This window comes from Lissotriton helveticus, chromosome 6 (assembly GCF_964261635.1).
Source record: "Lissotriton helveticus chromosome 6, aLisHel1.1, whole genome shotgun sequence".
Lineage (NCBI taxonomy): Eukaryota > Metazoa > Chordata > Amphibia > Caudata > Salamandridae > Lissotriton > Lissotriton helveticus.
Window position 1 is genome coordinate 1,616,872,944 of NC_136067.1, and position 18,661 is coordinate 1,616,891,604.

General features: G+C 46.1%; 1 protein-coding gene across 1 annotated transcript in view; it reads left to right on the forward strand.

Moving 5' to 3' along the window:
- LOC144763635 (N(4)-(Beta-N-acetylglucosaminyl)-L-asparaginase-like) overlaps nucleotides 1-18,661 on the forward strand; it is a 391,860-nt gene that overhangs the window by 330,767 nt on the left and 42,432 nt on the right. The window contains exon 9 of the mRNA XM_078649411.1: nucleotides 6,993-7,097. Within this exon, the coding sequence (XP_078505537.1) occupies nucleotides 6,993-7,097 (105 nt within the window). The remainder of the gene's footprint in view (nucleotides 1-6,992; nucleotides 7,098-18,661) is intronic.

Below are 18,661 nucleotides of genomic sequence, written 5' to 3' on the forward strand. Positions count from 1 at the left end.
GGGGGAAAGGAACGCTCATTCTGAGGAAACACACCACGTCCCCTACCCCTAGGAGCTTGTTGAAAACCACCACGACCTCTTTGACCAGATACACCATTCGCACGCTGTAACAAAATCGGACAACTATTCTTGAAATGACCTTCCTCTCTGCAGTAAGCACACTGATTAGGGCCTAGCGGGAGTCGCGGAGCGAAAAACTCGGGCTTCTGTAACAGTCTCTGAAACTGTGGGGGTTGCTGAAACTGAGGCTGATTCGGACGAGGCGGATAAGCTTGCTGTAAAAGAACTTTCATCTTTAGATCTCTATTTTTCTTCTCTGCTTTGTCCTTCTCATCTTTATCCCTATTCCCATAATATTGGGCAGTAGCCAATATCTGGGCCGACGAAGAAACAGCCCATGAACTCCGAGTCCTTTAACTTATTAGAAAGTTCGGGAAGCAAATTAAAGACACATTTATCCACAAACACCTTCAGTGCTCATGTCCTGACCACTATGATCGATGAACGTTTCCTCAAACCTAGTAAAGAAATCAGACACACTCTCGTCTTTCTTCTGTTTGCATGCTGCTAACTTATCCCAATTCACTCGTAAAGGAGGCATCATAGTTTTCATTAAATTAATAATCTTACCAGGTAATTCTGCAATTAAGGGTTCAGGTTTGGCACCTCCTACCTGCCGACCATCTGCAGCAGCAATATTAACCCATGTATCTCCTAACTCTGACGCATGATCCTCATGGCGGATCTTCGCCCACAAAGGTTGAGGAACTACATTACCCATCAACATATCTATGTCAGCTAAATTCATAACACACGCATCAACTGTCTGAGACAACTCTTTGTTATAACCAGCAGGATTTTTACAGGGATCAGGTAAGGTCTGCTTAAGGGCCAAGACCTCTGCTCTCTTCCAAGGAACATGTACCCACACTCGCTGAAAATGTGCCGGTACAGCCTGAATACCCTGATTAGCATTAGCAACAACTTCCTCTCTCCATACAGGAGGAACCTCTCTCATAGGATACTGCTTCACTTTCCCCCTAACAGAGGAATCAGGTTCATACAGTGTCTGAGGCGGAAGCCTAGATCTGAAAGCAAGTATCATCTCTACGGCGTCTGCAACATCAGACTCCACTATCGTCCCTTTAGCAAATTCTGACTGGACATCAAGCACTTCCTGCGGAATCGGACCCAACTCGTTATCTTCCCATTCCTGACGAAGAAAAGTACACATTACATCAAAAACATACCTTTGCTTAGGCGGATCCCACTGAAAGAAAACATCCATAACCGCTTGATAATCATACCTAGAAGCATTTAAAACCCATCTACGAGCCAGTAGATCCAGCACTGTCCGTTCTTCCAAACTAGGAAGCTGACTACGACTCTGCTTACGCTCCGAAACAGGGGTCCTATTCAGTGACCCAAACAATGGAGACAAAAGATTAGCAACAGTCTCAGTCATTCGTTTTCGAGCAGAAGGAGAAGAAGCAGACATAAGGACAGGAGAATGAGTATTTTGGGGCAAGAGAGGCGTAGGGACAAAAGTAGCAGGAGTCGGAGATACAGAAATGAAAGGCAAAGGAGTTTGAGGCAAAGCTGGTAGCAAAGCTGGCGACCCTGGAGGGGGTTGCGCAGTAGGAGGGAGAACCATCTGTGTAGCAACGGGTGGCTGAACAACAGCAGGGGGCTGAACAACAAAGGGTGCAACAACCGGGGGTAATGGAGGCGCAGTAGCACCCTGCACATAAGGGGGTGGCAATCTCAGTAAATGAGACATCCAAGGATCTTTTTCAGGATCTTCAATCACTTTTGGAGGAGAAGGTGGCAAGGCCGGATAACATTTATCGATGGCCATGCAACGTTGTCTGTCTGAGACTTCACTCGCACGCTCTTCTCCATCTTCCTTAAACTGCCTAGCAGCTTGTAGTACTGACATATTCTTATCTTTCCTATCTCTCTTTGCTTGCATAAGTTCTCGCTGTTTGGCTTCCTTACGCCAAAGGCGGAAAGAGTCAAACATCGCCGGCCGGGCTTTCTTCCTAAATAGCGCAACTTCTAAATTATCTAAAATATTTAATTCAAAACTACCATATTGGGGCCATCGTAAAACACCATCTTTCCTTGTATAGCGGACCCACACTTCGTTATAAGTGATAGGACCCACTCCGTGTTTTGAATAGAGCTCATAAGTCGGAGTTCCAACCGGAGGTATCGGACACGAATCCTCCAATCGGGAATCCCTGTTGCAACCACAACTAAACCATTTCCTAATTTTGCTAAGACCAGGCATCTTATAGCTCACTAATCTAGCTTCAAACTTCAAGGGGTTATCAACTATCGATACACTCGTAAATATACGAGCCCCTCTGCTTCGATTGTTGCAACGACCAAATCAAAACCAAGAACCAAAACAAAGTTGTGGGAGCGACCCACTTATACTTAACCAAAATATCTGTCACGTCACCAGAAGACCGTCTATCGTCTCACTTTACAAAGGATCAATCAAGGGTCCATGACAGGGCAACAGTCAGGGCAGCAATCCTTCGTAGCCGTTGGAAAGCGGGAAGCCTCGCAGAAAAGACCTTCGGTCCACGTCGACATGCAGGGGTCAATGAAGTGGTGGCCTTCCTCCAGAATTTCCTCACGTGGCTCCTCACGATCCTCGGGCTTGGACCGGTACCGCTGAAGTCGCCCACGTTGGGCGCCAACTGAAGAACCAGTTTTTCAGAACCCAGCGGCGCCAGGGGCACGCCCAAAGTCTTCGGATTCACCTGTCTTGGTATACAGAGACACGGAATACTTCTAGGTGGTGTCAGAGATCAAATTTATTAGCTGCAGCTAGTAACAGTAAACCAAGCAATACAGCACGGTGTACAACTCAGGAAACGGCTCAATTTTCGTAGCGCAAGACATCTCTTTTTATCCCCAATTTGCTCCATTACAAATGCACACCCACTGCGACAAATTCTGACGAATGAAATACATTTTCCCACACATTATCACATTACAAAAAGCTCAGTTTACATTGTACCAACCCACAAGTTAATTATTAGGAATGTCCCAAATTCAATTTCCACAAGCCGGACAAACCCATAATTGAAAGCACTACCCATGTAATGAAAAGTCGTAAGGAAAGAAACAATTCAGATGCTGAATAGGATAAGATATGTGCAAGGAAACTAAAAGTTAACGATATGTATGTAAAGGCATTTATATAGCGCACTACTTACCCGTAGGGTCCCAAGGCGCTTCGACCGCTGCGAAACCCTTCCTGGCTTCCCTGAGAGATGGTCCCTTAATGGGTATCTCCAGGGTGAGACCAGGCATCCCCGGCGGTCTGGTGGGGCCGTTAGTGAAGATGAGGCAAGCTAATGCCCAGAGTTGCCGAGTGTGATCGCTGATCAGAGTGGGCACCGAGGCGAGAGAATTATCGAGTCTGCTGACCCTGGTCCAGAAACCTGCCGCGCCGGGAATCGAACCCTGGTCCCGGGCCGTCCTCTGCTCTCGGGTCTGCCGCCTCTAACCAGTGAGCCACACTACTACGATATCCTGAACATTGATTGGCAATTTCAGACAACGATCAGCTAGAGAAATTGACTTCGCAAAGGGTCAGTTTCAGTTGACGGGGTCAGCGTCCTGCAGTTCACTCACAAGTCAGAAAAGGCCTAGTTAATACGTACATGAACAACGAAGCCCATGCAACTTTGTTAGTTTGTTTACCTCCACGGCCTACGTGAGGGCAACACAAAATGGCGTTACGAACAACTCAAACAAAATGGAGTCTGGTCCCGAAAATCATGGAACCTCAAGAGCTCAATTATGGTTACAGAACTGGGACCCTGAATTTGTGGCGGGCTTTTGCGATAACCAAGATTTTAGCACCTTCCTACAGTTTAGCAGTAAGTTACAATTTTTAATACACTTTTTTTTTTAACAATAATAAGCTGAAGCGCAGTAAGAAAATTACCCAGGAGTATGTGTTCTAATATTGTATTGTCTAGAAAGGATCACAATTCGAGAAAGTTAAACCGGGTGGACTGATTCAGCCACCACTGCACGGAAAAAGACAGTGTTCAGGCAGACATAAAAGGTAGTGATATGACTTATTTGGGCCTACCGCCGAGTGAAAGCTGGATTAATGAAGGATTCCATTGCTGAGGGTCTGTTCAATACAGAATTCTTCAGTGCCAGGTTCTTTAGTTTTAGTATAAAAACTAAAGAACCTGGTTGTGCAAGAGAAAAAAAAATATTTTCCCTATTGTAAGATTATCGGTGTAGAAATGTGAGTAGACCTAAGTGGGTATGGAACAATTTCTATATAGTATTTATGTTTTGATTTTAATCAAAGAATGAAGGTAGATAGCCTACTATAAAATAATTAGGACAAGCTGTGATCCTCTGGTATGCAGATTGATTCTTTATCGTACAGCACCACTTTTATCCAAAAAATAAAGGTGGAAAAAGCCCAGGCTGATTCTCTGCTTACTTGAGATACATTCATTCTCAAGGGGTTCAGATTTTGCTGGTTTTGTGGTCAGTCATTACAATAATAACTCTTGACCAGAACTATCCCAATATGCAATCATTGTATTTGTTCAATTTGAAGGGGAATTCTACATGACCTATAAGTGTATCCAGCAATTTGGCCTAGCCGGATAATGTTCGTTGATGGCATTCTCATGATCTACAGCTGTCAAGTTCAAATCCTGGCAAGTCCAACTCCACTTTCTATAGTTCCAATATAGGACAACTCATATATGATTATATTAGCTATATAAAACACAAGGTATTCTTATAGTTATTATGAAGGTTTACATCCCACTCCTCTCCTTTTCACTTTCTTTTCACTTTGTTACAGAAAATGAGCTAGCTAATGACTAGCAACTGACTTGTGAAGGAGATGTTGAAGAGTAGTGTATTTGTTTGCAAACAATAATGCCTCTATATTGTGTTTGTTGTAATGGTAGGATGCTATAAGCATTGAAGCAAAAGAAATAGTGGTTTTGGCAGCTAGAGGGGTCTGCATATATTTTGTTGTATCTTGCATTTTTATTAAATTGTTATTGTTGTAGGTTTATTTTCTGTTTTGTCGAACGTTCTGCAGAGATCACATTCTGGATCACCTCATGAACATCAGAAAGTCCATTCATCATGAATCAGGGAGATCGTATAATATGGAATTAGCTGGGTTTTGCAGCAATCAGACAAGATTAGGCTCTCTAGCCATCATAAAGTTTGCGTTACACTTAGTGATGGGGAGAGAAAATTCTTCAAACGATTGGACAACATTGAATTTAAAAGTTAAGTTAAAAATATTTTTGCAGGTGTTAAGCTTAATCAATAAGATGCTGGGGGTGTGAGCCTTATGTTTTCCTCAATCACTGGGTGTACTTAACCAAAACAAATATTGTGAACAGCAGTGGGGCACTGGGGATTCAGGTAGATGGCAAGGAGGCAATTTCGTGGAGAATCATCTTAGAGGTGACAAGACAGAGTGGAAAATATTCAGAAAGAATATCAACATTCTTAAAGCCCTTCACATATATATCCAAGCCTTGAGGGCCCTATTGTTGTAGGAATAGAGCTTTAGAAAATCTGGCAATAAATAGATCAGTGAGGTAAGCACAAACATCCTTGAATGTCACCCGCAAGCTACAGGTTCTGATCCCAGTGGAACAGCTCAGTAGATTGAGTGTTTGCTGCAGGTCATAAGTTTCAATGCAATGAGATAATCTTGTGGGCTACTGTGCCTTCTGCATGTGTGAGTGTCTGTTTTGTATCCTCAAGGTTCTTGTATTTTATATATGGATATTTGATGGTAACATGAACCTAACTTTAAGGAACAGCAGGTTGCCTTACAGAGTTCAATCTTGAGATGCTGTACATGGAACGGTATTGTTACGTATGGCCTCAATAGGAAGACATTTTGTGGAAAATGGTTTCGAAACCAGGTTATTTGCTGCTCTGGCTCAAGAGAAGTGAAAGAAATAGTTTAGATTTGACCTGCTCTGACACACAATAGCAAAACTCCTGACCCCACAGCCTGTGTTCTTAATAATGGTGGTCCATCGTCTACCTTAGGTGTCTAGAGACCAAAGGGAAATGGAGGAATGTGAATGGAACTTATATGCTACCAGTGGCCATCGGTCCCTGTCAATTGTGAGTGGGTCACGCTAGACCCACAGTGATGGGGAAATGAAAAACATGCTGCACTGAAGAGTGACTCTAAAGTGCCAGTTGTCTGCTCTCTGAGAGTTAGTAGTGCTGCAACAAGTTGGGGAGGTAAGGGGATGAGCAAAGGTTAGCTTGAGAGTGGGGCAGGATGACAGGAATGGTGTTTTTGAATAGGCGAAGGGTGAAGAGAGGGGAGACTATGTGCAGGAGGTGGTACAAGGGTTTGTAGGACACCAGGTAGGACTTGTTGTATGAGGGAGGGTGTAGGGAGATGCGCAGATAATAATGTCACCACTGGCATTGTTGTCGTAACAGACAGGCATAGGCAGGGCCATTGCTAAAGAACAAACACCTCTAGCTAGCCAGCCTTAAGGACATAACATAAACACCCTCGAGAGCGCGATGATTCCTCATTGCATGGTGCAAGTGTACCTGTCTATTTATTTTAGCAACTGAAACCTGCGCCAGTGAGCATACAACTTGCAAGCTCGTGTTTAATAAATAAACCTCCCGAAGTGTTCAGAAATGTGCCTTGATGGTTGTGGTACCTAATCAATTGAGCCCAAACCTAGTCTTAGACCAAAATTTAAAAAAAGAAAATGGGCATAAAGGAAAAACTACAGATCCTAATATATGCTTCTAGTGTAGGAATTTCAAGTTAATTTTCCAAACTGGTGATATACATGATTTTATATTTCTTAAATGTTTTGTTGTAAACCACCTGAACTGTGTACCTAATTGTTGCTACGGTACACCCATTGTCACTAGCTTGAATTGTTTACGAAATTTAAATATATAGATGATTTCATTTTCAGGGATTGTCTCCTACTAGCGCATGTCAGGCTGTCCTTCAGGATATATACAGAAGAGTTGGAAACAACAAGATGTTTGAAATAGGAATAATCGCTATGAATTTGAAGGTACGTTTTAAGACCGAGTTTGCATCATGACTTTGTATATCATTTATTTGTGTGACTAGATGCTCGCACTCGTCTTGGTAAGTACAGTAACATGCTAACCTTCTCTTTCTGACTTGGCTCTTCATTATCATTGCACTAAGGTAAAACCTAGATAAAATCCCACCTACAGTAGTAAACAACAACAAGCGTAAAAAAGGCATCCAGTAATATCTCTGCTCTTTTCCTTTTAAGTATATTTGTTGTTACTTGGAGAAAAGTGTAGTGTAGTGCTGTCAGGAAGGATTGATAAGCATAAGCTATAGTCCAGAATAAATGACTGCAAATGTACAGATGAGTGCCTATGGTGATTGTGTATGAGATGTATGAATGTTTCCAGAGTGTTAATTGTGAGCTTGTCTCAGAGGAGGCAGCAGCGAGTTGCTTGCAGGGCTCGGTCCTTGTCAAGGCTGGCATTGGTAACAGAGACAATCACCCTTCACATTGACTGGGACAGTTATGGAATTTCTTCAAGGGGGATAGACCCAGATATTCTGGAACTTGAGGGGTGGATCATATGCCTGGTTCAAGATACTTGCAGTAGCTTTCTTGGGCCATTAGAAGGGACTGACCTCCCCTCTGCTCACATGCATTTGTTGCTATCTCACCATTTATTTTGCTATTGCCGGGAATGGGTGTAGGACATTTGTGGGTTTTTACTGCCAGGTATACTGGAGGTGCCTCTCCTCACAGTTAAAAGAGGTTGGTAACTTTGTTTACTCCAGTATTGGAGCTTTCATAGATTCACATGCCTGAATAATTCCCCGTAGTCGAGATGGGAGTCCCCGGGATATAAAAAAAATAATGCTTAGAGAAATAGCAAACTGAAAAGAGGCCTAGGCCCATTTCCATTTTGCAACCCATAACTCTGATTCTCCAGTATTAGGGTTGTCTTTCATAGATTCACATGCCTGAATCATTCCCCGTCGTCGGAGTGGGAGTCCCACGGTACATAAAAAAGCAATAATATGCTATAATAACATTGGAAAAACCAGTAATTCCCAACCCGGAAGTAAAGTAGCCCAAGCTACAGTAGAAAAAACTTCCACACTCATGACTATCCTAGTCATTTTGTATAGTCCAAACTACTGCCAATCAGGCGACAGCACCCACCAGAAGGTTCTCCCCAGAGGCTCAGGCTGTCAGATTGTCTACCGCACGTCGTGTGAAGGGAGTCTCCCTGAGCTCTGCTCAGTTCTTCTCTATTTTCCTTCTGGAATCTAGTGTTTTTTCAAGATGTCTTCCAAGTAATCTTTATTCAGACCTTGTAAATCTTGTGGGAAGCTCCGGCTTTTTAAAGAAGATCCCCACAAGAAGTGCCTTTATCCTGAACATCAAGTAAAGGACTGCAAGATCTGTAGAACCTTCCCTCAGAAGACCCTCAGAGACAGAGAGGGCCGCCTGCTTTTGTGGCTACAAAAGCTTAAGGATTCGGATTATCTAGGAAGAGAGCTGCTACGGAGGTGTTAACTTCTCCTGGGGCTAAAGTTGCTAAAAACAACTTCCAGCTAAGGGGTCTGAGAGGCCTTCCTCTTCCAAGACTACTCCCCCTGTTAAGGATAAAGGTGGTCAATCTACGCCCCCGAGAAGATCCACCAAGAAGTTACCTCAGACATCTGAGAAGATTTTACCTCAGATTCAGCCCCTGTTGTCGACACCGCCGTTGTCGACTCCTTCGTCGTCGAAGATCTCCGTCGACGCTACATCTACATCAACGGTAACTTTTTCATCTCCTAAGCCACAGATGATCATGTCGACGGCGTCTTCTTCGCCTACGAGGGTCTATGTCACTGTTAGACCTCTTTCGTCGACGGCAGAATCTTCATCTTCTGCCATCGTCGGCGCCTCGTCGACAGTCTCTGAAGAAAATTCCGTTGACGACATCATCGTCGACGCTGGCTCTACCGTCGCCGAAGAAGCTACCGTCGACGGGCTCGTCGACGAGTTCCACTCCATCGACGACGAAGGCGTCGACGAAGATAACACCGTCGACGAAGTCAATTCCGTCGACGAAGTCAATACCGGCATTGTCGACAAAAACATCAACGTTGACGGCACCATCACTGTCGACGACGATAACCGCACCGTCGACGACGAGTTTGTCGTCATCTAAAGCCAAACCCAGTGCCACGAGTTCTTCAGTGGACCCACCGTCGACGCCGCAACTATCCTCTTGTACTACCTTGCAAGTGTCGTCACCGTCTACGGTTTTTCAGACGCAAAAACCATCTTTGCTTCAGAGGCGTAGTTCAACTTTGGCGTTATCACCTCTGCATATTTCACCTCAAAGGGTACCCCTACAGCTCCCAGACAAACGTCTTGACTCTGAAGACAGTGAGGAGGTTTCTGTACTTGGGGAAACCTTTGGTACAGCTACAAGTCCTTCCGAATTAAATATTAAGCTTCAGGAAGACAACCTAGAAGAACAACAGTCATCTGAACGAATGACGTCCCCTGTAGCAAGTGTCCCTGCCACTCAGGTGCCAATTGCATTGCTCACCAACCTCCAATGCATGCTTGACGATTATTACAGGCGGTTTCCGCCATCTGAATCTACAGGCTCTCAGCCTCCTACTCCGGCAGTGGAAGCGCCTTTACCTGACTTTAGACCGCCAAGCTCTCCTCCACTGGCACCGTCTAATCAGCCAGAGGGACAACAGTCTTCTGACGAAGAAGAACAAAGAGAAGAAGGAGAGGTTGATGACATGTCGGAGTGGGATGAATATCAGGTGCAGACTCCTTCTCAGTCACCTCCGGCTGCTTCGGACTCACCACCATTAGACGTAGGTGGTTTTCACCTTTTAATGGAACGGGCTACTAAGCGATTCCATATGGATATGGAACATACGGAGCAGGAATTTTTTCTCTATGATTTTAAGGATCAGCCTAGAAAACATGTCAAATCTATACCTAATATAGACTTTATACGGCAGGTGGGTATTAAGGTGATGTCTACTTCAGCTTCCATACCCCCGGTCCTGCCACGGATTGACAAGAAATATAAGGCACCGGCAAAGTCACCTGCGTGCCTTATAGGGCAACCAAAACTGGATTCAGTTATTGTTCAAGCTGCCCAGAAGAGGTCCAATTGCAGCCCCACTGGACAGAGATGGCAGGCGCCTTGACGCCATTGGAAAACGTGTTTCAACGATGGCAGCTATCACGGTCCGGGCTGCTAATTCATTGGCCATCTTGGGCAGATATGACCGGCAGATGTGGTCAGATATTGCGCCATATATACAGCTTCCGGAGCCCGCTAGATCTGAAGCGCAGAAGATCTTACAGGAGGGGGAAAAAATCTCGGCTGAGATTATCGATTCGGCGGTAGACGTTGCCTCCACTGGTTTCAGGCAATTAGCAGGTGCTGCTGTCTTACGTAGACAGGGGTGGCAACGATCTACATCATTCCGTCAGGAAATTCAAACAAGGGTATTGGATATGTCTTATGACGGAGACTTTCTGTTTGGCCCGCAAGTAGAAGAAGCCTTGCAGACAATTAAAAAGGACACAGAAACGGCAAAATCCTTGGGCACCCTCCAATTTCGTAAACCGCCCTTTCGAGGAGCGAGAGGACGTGGATCGTCCTCTAACAGGGGTGGATACACACAGCAATCCTCCTACAGACAAGGAAATCAGCGCTACCAAACACAGCGCTATCAATCTTACGGCCAACGGAGAAATAATTATTTCCAGAACAGGGGTAAACCGGCCTACCACGGAAAAGATAAACGTCAATGAGACTTGTCACCTGCCACCGCTACTGCCCCACTCTCAGGAAAAAATTGGAGGACAAATATCAAAATTTTACTCAAAATGGTCATCGATAACATCGGACAGGTGGGTCCTGGACATTGTGGCCAAGGGCCATGCCCTAGAATTCGAACAATTCCCTCCGAATGTTCCCCCAAAGGGTCCACCTCCAGCTCACTTAAGAGAGCTCTTTGCCCAGATAAATTTGATGCTAAAGAAGGGAGCAATCGAGAAAGTACCTCAAACTATGAGGGGAACAGGATTCTACTTCAGATTTTTCCTAATAAAGAAGAAATTCGGAGAATGGCGTCCGATTCTGGATCTCCGTGCCCTAAACAAATATCTGAAGAAACTAACATTCAGAATGTTATCACTACAGGAAATATTGCATCTTTTAGCAGCGGGGGACTACATGGCCACCTTGGATCTCCAAGATGCGTATTTCCACATCCCCATCTTACCTCGTCACAGAAAATTCCTGCGATTCAGAGTGGCTGGCAGGGATTAGCAGTTCAGAGTACTTCCCTTTGGGCTGCGCTCGGCACCCAGAGTGTTTACAAAAGTCTTGGCCCCAGTAGCGGCTCACCTCCGGCTGGAGGGGATACAAATATTCCCATATCTAGACGACTGCCTTATCGAGGCCAGTTCTTACGAAGACACAGACAACCATCTACAACAGTGTCTAAACCTCTTTTGGTCTCTGGGTCTATCCATCAACATCAGCAAATCCCAATTGGTACCATCACAAAGACGGGCTTTCCTGGGAGCAACATTAGACACCCAGCTACTCCAAGCCTTCGTCTCAGACGAAAGGCAAAACAAGATACAGAATATGGCCCGGTCTCTGCTTTCAAAAAAGTCCGTTTCAGTCCGACTGTTCAAGTCTTTTCTAGGGATGGTATCGTCGTGCATTCCGCTAATACCAAATTGCAGACTCAGGATGAGGCCTCTTCAGGAGGAGCTCAGCTTATAATGGCTACAGATCTCCGGCTCCTTCGAGGATCTCATCCAGGTTACACCTCGCATGCGGGATTCCCTCCGCTGGTGGACACAAAGAAAAAATCTATGCCAGGGTTGCGCATTCCTTCAGGATACGCCGAACTTTACACTCTCCACGGACCATCCCTCGAAGGCTGGGGAGCTCATCTTCAGGGCCTGACAATCAGCGGCAAGTGGAGCCCGCAGCAAAGGTGTTGGCACATCAACCTCTTAGAACTGAGAGCCATCTTCCTTGCACTCAAAGCATTTCGTGCAATCATCCAGGGTGCCAATGTGTTGGTGCGCACAGACAACACTACAAGCATGCACTATGTCAACAAACAAGGAGGGACAAGATCAGCTCTCTTGTCGCAGGAAGCCCAGGAGCTGTGGGCATGGTCAATACGACACAAGATCAATCTTCAGGCGGTTCATGTTCCTGGAACTGAGAACGTACTTGCAGACACGCTCAGCAGGACAAAAGTGTCCACTCACGAGTGGGAACTTCATCAGCAGACTGTGGATCGGATCTTCCATCTATGGGGTCATCCAGACTTAGACCTCTTTGCAACCAAGAACAACAGCAAATGCCGATTCTTTGCAAGTTGGCATCCCCACAAAGACTCTCAGGGGAATGTGTTTTCGATCAACTGGTCTCTGATATATGCGTACGCTTTTCCACCAATACCGTTAGTTCCCAGAGTCCTGCAGAAGATGAAGAAGGAACCATGTCTGTTGATTTCTCATTGCTCCCAGATGGCCTCGCCAGTACTGGTTCACCGAGCTCCTTCTCCTGTCAGAATGCAAACCAATTCAGTTGAACCCAATTCCAGACTTGCTCTCCATTCAAGATGGCCAGATTTACCATCCGGATCCAACGTCACTGAGATTAGCGGTCTGGCGCCTGAGTACCGTGAGTTCGCCCATCTGAACATCCCTGCGGACTGCAAGGAAGTTCTGGCCAAAGCAAGAGCATCTGCTACCATAAAGACATACAGTCTTAAATGGAAACGCTTTTGTGTCTGGTGTCGCTCAGCTGGCATTCTCCTTTTTCAGCTAAACCAGAAGAAATCCTGCCTTTTTTCCTCCATCTAGCGAGATCTGGATTGTCTCATGCAACCCTTAAGGTATTCCTAGCAGCGATTTCGAGATTCCGACAAGATGGGACAAATTCTCTTTATTCTACGAGAGTTATACAACAATTCTTTAAAGGCCTTTTTAGAATGTTCCCTCCGGTACGTCGTCCACCTCCAGCGTGGCATCTCAACGTAGTGTTGGCGCAACTCATGCGTCACCCATTCGAATCTATCCATCGAGCCGATCTGAAATTTCTAACATGGAAGGTGTCACTGTTATTGGCCCAGACCTCTTCTAGGAGAGTCAGTGATATACAAGCGTTCACTGTTCAGCATCCTTTCTTACAATTCACAAATGACTCTGTAGTGCTCCGCACTAATCCGAAATTCATTCCTAAGGTGCCTTCGGACTTTCATTTAAACGAACCCGTGATCTTAAAGACATTCTTTCCTAACCTACAAACACCTGCGGAAAGGGCATTGCATACTCTGGACATTAAGAGATGTCTGAAGTTCTATTTGCAAAGAACATCTACATTGCGCAGATCTGATCAACTGTTTATCACCTATGGTGCAATTCGTAAAGGACAGGCAGTTTCCAAGCAAACAATCGCAAGATGGATATCTGCAGGTATTGCTTTTTGCCACGCACAAGCAGGAAGACCATTACAAGCAGCTCCTAGAGCGCATTCTACGAGGGCAGTGTCTTCGTCTACGGCCCTATTCGCTGGAGTCCCTCTGCAGCACATTGGCAGAGCGGCAACCTGGGCCAGTCGCCATACTTTCACCAAACACTATTGTTTGGATGCAGCCAGTGAGGCCGATGCTTCAGTGGGTCGAGCAGTTCTACGAAATCTTTTCTACTAAGGTGAGCTTCTGTTTCCCACCTCCTGTTACTGCTGTCAGACGCTTATCCTGTCTCTATGCTGCACGTGCTTAAATAATTGCATTCTGTTATGCGTTTAATGATGTGTTTATTTACATATTGCATTTCTATGTGCTGTTAATGTTGGCAAGCTTAAGCTACCTGTAGCGTCTGCCAAGCACGAATATGTACTGCTATCTACTCTGATTCAGGAATGTGAATCTATGATAGACACCCCTAATACTGGAGAAGAACAATAGTTACTTACCTGTAATCTGTGGTTCTCCAGTATTGGTGTCTTTCATAGATTCACATGCAACCCGCCCACCTCCCCTCAGAGGCTCTCAGGCTACTTTGGTTTACCATCACTCCTTGCGAGAAAATCTGACAGCCTGAGCCTCTGGGGAGAACCTTCTGGTGGGTGCTGTCGCCTGATTGGCTGTAGTTTGGACTATACAAAATGACTAGGATAGTCATGAGTGTGGAAGTTTTTTCTACTGTAGCTTGGGCTACTTTACTTCCTGGTTGGGAATTACTGGTTTTTCCAATGTTATTATAGCATATTATTGCTTTTTTATGTCCCGTGGGACTCCCACTCCGACGATGGGGAATGATTCAGGCATGTGAATCTATGAAAGACAATACTGGAGAACCACAGATTACAGGTAAGTAACTATTATTCTTACGTAAAAGAGATCACAATTGTCTCTAAATCAATCAGACCCTCTCACCCCCTACAACACACCTGAGAGAACCTTTTTCTCCTCAGATTTTCTACCGCATGTTGTGCTAGGGAGTCTCCTTTGAGGTCTGCTCAAATTCTTCTCTTTCTACTTGAGATTGGGAACTTTGTTGTGTGGATTTCTTCTGAATTTATAATCTTTATTGCTGCCTACTAGTTCATTCTTCTAAGAATGTCTAGGAAGGAGAAAAAGGATTTATTTAGTGCCTGTGCCACCTGTTCCAGGAAGAAGCTCTACACTGACGACCCTCATTATTATTATTATTATTGTTATTATGGAATTTGTTAAGCGCACGGCTACCCCCACCGGGGGTGTCCCGGCGCTGTGGACATAAGCGTAGTGACTAAGGCGGCTAGTAGCTGGAGAACAGGTATGTTTTCAATTTGGACCTAAATAGGGGTTCTGATTCAGTAAGTCTGAGGTTAAGCGGTAGGGAGTTCCATAGCTTAGCAGTGACCACCGCAAAAGCTCTGCCTCCTCTTCTAGAGCGATGGAAATGGGGAGGGAGTAAGAGACGGAGGTGGTTGGATCTAAGGGAACAAACTGATTGGACCTGCTTCAGTCTATCTCTGAGATAGCCTGGTCCATTCCCATTGAGTGCTCTGAAGGCCAGGACCAGGGCTTTGAACTGAATGCGATGAGATATCTGAAGCCAATGCAAGTTCTTTAAGTACGGGGAGATGGAGTGACGATAGGGGACGTGACAGATCAGTCTTGCCGCCGCGTTCTGGACAATCTGTAGTCGATTACGTAGATATGCGGGAGCCCCTACGTAAAGACTATTGGAGTAGTCCAGATGTGAAGTGATAAGGGCGTGCACGACAGTCCTCATCGAGTCCCTAGATAGATAGGGGGAAATATTTTTAATCATTTTTAATTTGCCAAAACAGGCAGATGTAACCTTTTGGATTTGCATTTTGCATGATAGTTCATTGTCAATATGAAACCCAAGGTTCCGGGCCGAGTTGGCCGGGATGGGGAGTGGGTTCAACTCAGGCGGCCACCATGTGGAAGACAGAAGAGGGGTTATCAGATTAAAAAATAGCACCTCAGTTTTATCGGTGTTCAATTTTAACGTGTTAGATGCATCCATTGAACAATGTTAGTGAGGCAAGATTTAAAATTATCCAGTCCTTTGTCAGAGTGGTCTCTAAAAGAAAAGATCAGCTGAGTATCATCAGCGTAAGAGACCACTGTGACACCACAGGCCTCAATAACCCTTGCCAACGGTGACATGTAAACATTAAAAAAGAGAGGGCTGAGGGCCGACCCCTGAGGGACTCCAAAGCCAAGGGGCATCTCATCTTTCGACAAGTAGGGGCGACACCATACCTGTTGCGTTCTACCAGACAGGAATGATTTTATCCAAGCCAGTGGTGTGCCCTGTATTCCTAGGTCACGTAGCCTTTCCAGTAGTACGGAGTGGGACACCGTGTCGAAGGCCGCGGACAGATCGAGGAGCACCAGCATGGCCACCTCATCTCTGTCATCGCTCTCTCTTATGGTCTCTGATACCTCCAGAAGGGCCGTCTCTGTGCTATATCCGGATCTAAATCCGGATTGAGTGTCATGCAAGAGTGTGTTAGATTCCAGGTAGTCAGCCAATTGCTCCTGTACTATTTTTTCCAAAATTTTGGCAGGTTTGGGGAGGAGTGAGATGGGTCGGTAGTTGCTAAGTACCGACGGGTCAGCATCCACTTTCTTCAATATGGGGATTAGCATTGCCTGTCTCCATTCCGCCGGGAATTGGCCAGAGGAGAGGGAGGTATTCCAGATAGAGATTAGGGGGGTGGTGATAAGTGGCCCCAGCTGCGTAAATACTTGAGCTGGGACGGGGTCTAGGGGAGAGCCAGATTTACATTTTTGCATTCTATGTGGGACAGAATCCCTTACGATGGATTTGAATGCTTCAAATGTGGAAGTACAGGCCGGTAGAGGGGGTTGGACTGATATCACCTCACCATGCCCCTTTGACGGTGAGAAAGAGGAGAAAATATCCACAATCTTGTGATGAAAGGAGTGCGATAGGCCATCACAGAGTTCTTGACTTGGTAAGGAGAGACGGGTCAGGGCTGATGGTTTTGTGAAGTCTTTCACAATTTGAAAAAGGGTTTTGGCCGAATTGTCGGCAGAGTTAATCTTGTTGGCGAAGTATTCTTTCATAGTGGCTTGTTTTAATTTGTGAAACCTTTTTAACGCGGCTCTATAGATTTTTTTTCGAGAGGATAATAAGTGCGCCGCCAATGGCGCTCGAGTTTTTTACATTTGCTTCTTTCCGTACGTAGCTCCGGGGAGAACCAAGGGAGGGCTTCAATCTGGCAGAGGAGAGGGGGAGTAAGGGGGCGATCGCATCAATCGCTGTAGTAAGAGTGGAGTTAAGTTTTTTCACATCAGCATCTAAATCCTTAGACGGAAGCCACTCAATATTTGACAGTACTGGTTCGAGAGCGTCGCACGTGACTTTGTGCCATTTTCTACTCAAATTTGGTCTTACACTATTCGTGACTAGTGGGGTGGGGATAGCCAGGGTGAAAGGAATGAGCGAGTGATCGGACCAGGCCAAGGGACAAGGTGCCAGAGTAGAAAGGGCTGACAGGTTCGTAAAGATCATATCTAGGGTGTGGCCTGCCGTGTGGGTGGGGCTGTGAACTCTGAGGTCCAAGTTTATTCCAGCTAGCGTTTCTACCAGGGACCTCGCTTTTGGACAGGAAGCGTCATCCATATGTAGGTTGAAGTCACCTAAGATGGTAAAATGTGGGTGTTTTAGGGATAGGTCAGCAAGGGTGGCCAATAACTCAGTGAGATGAGAGGGCTGTGTGCCAGGGGGGTTGTAGATTAGGGCACCCACCAGGATCAGGTGAGTGGGGTCCATGATACTGAAATACATTGCCTCGATAGGGCCTGAGTTAGGCAGTTTCCTGGAGGTTATTTTCCATTGAGACCGAGAAATAATGGCGATCCCCCCTCCCACTTTAGTCCCTGGCCGATTAATTCCTACAAAGTGGTAATCTGGGGGGATTGCTAGCGATATATCTGGGTTTGAAGACTCTTTGACCCACGTTTCGGTGAGAAACATCAGGTTCCATGAGTGGGTGGTAAGAGATAGCCAGTTATCGCCTGCATGTCGCGGGAGAGAACGACAGTTGACGAGGCAAGCCTTGACCTCACTGGGCAGCTCATGGTCTGGTGTTCTATAGCTTTTTTTACTGGGGCAAATAGTAAGTGCTTCTAGAGGGAAGCCGCAGTCTTTGCACACGAAGTGATCGGCGAGTAGCTAAGAGGGGTTGCACTTGGAGCTACAGCTACTAATTTGCGGCCTTATAGCCAGCAATTGAGCCCTAGACCAACGTGTTTGCCCTGTTATGTGTCCACCGGCAGCCTGCCTGGCGCTGGACGCGGCACAGGCGCGGAGGGGCGCAGACAGGCTTGCCTTAGGCGCGCCCGCTGCGCGTCCTAAAGTGCATCACATTAAATGGCTGGTGCACTGACCCCAGACTCCGCCCTCCCAGCGTCCAGAGATTGCGATTGGCCGCCCGCCTACCCTCCCCAGCAATCGGGCAAGCCCGTGGTGGACCGGGGTAGGGGGCGGAAGTCGCTGGAAGTAGCTGGTGTATCGAGCGGGTGCCTGGGATACAGAATGCACACACACAAGGTAAAATTCAAAGTGATTAAAATGACCGGGCAAGGTTAAAACATAGCGTGACCTGAAGCCGCTAGCGCATTTAAAGACTAGCGCGCGTCCACAGCGTTAAGGTAGAAAGCTATGCCTTAAATGGCTGGTGTACTGACCCCAGACTCTGCCCTCCCAGCGTCCAGAGATTGCGATTGGCCGCCCAGCCTACCCTCCACAGCAATCGGGCAAGCCTGCGGTGGACCGGGGTAGGGGGCGGCAGTCGCTGGAAGTAGCTGGTGTATCGAGCGGGTGCCGGGGATACAGAATGCACACAGACAAGGTAAAATTCAAAGTGATTAAAATGACCGGGCAAGGTTAAAACATAGCGTGACCTGAAGCCGCTAGCGCATTTAAAGACTAGCGCGCGTCCCTCATGTGAGTTGTATTTACTGTCTTTATCCGGACCATCAAGCTAAGGATTGTAAGGTATGTCGTACCTTTTC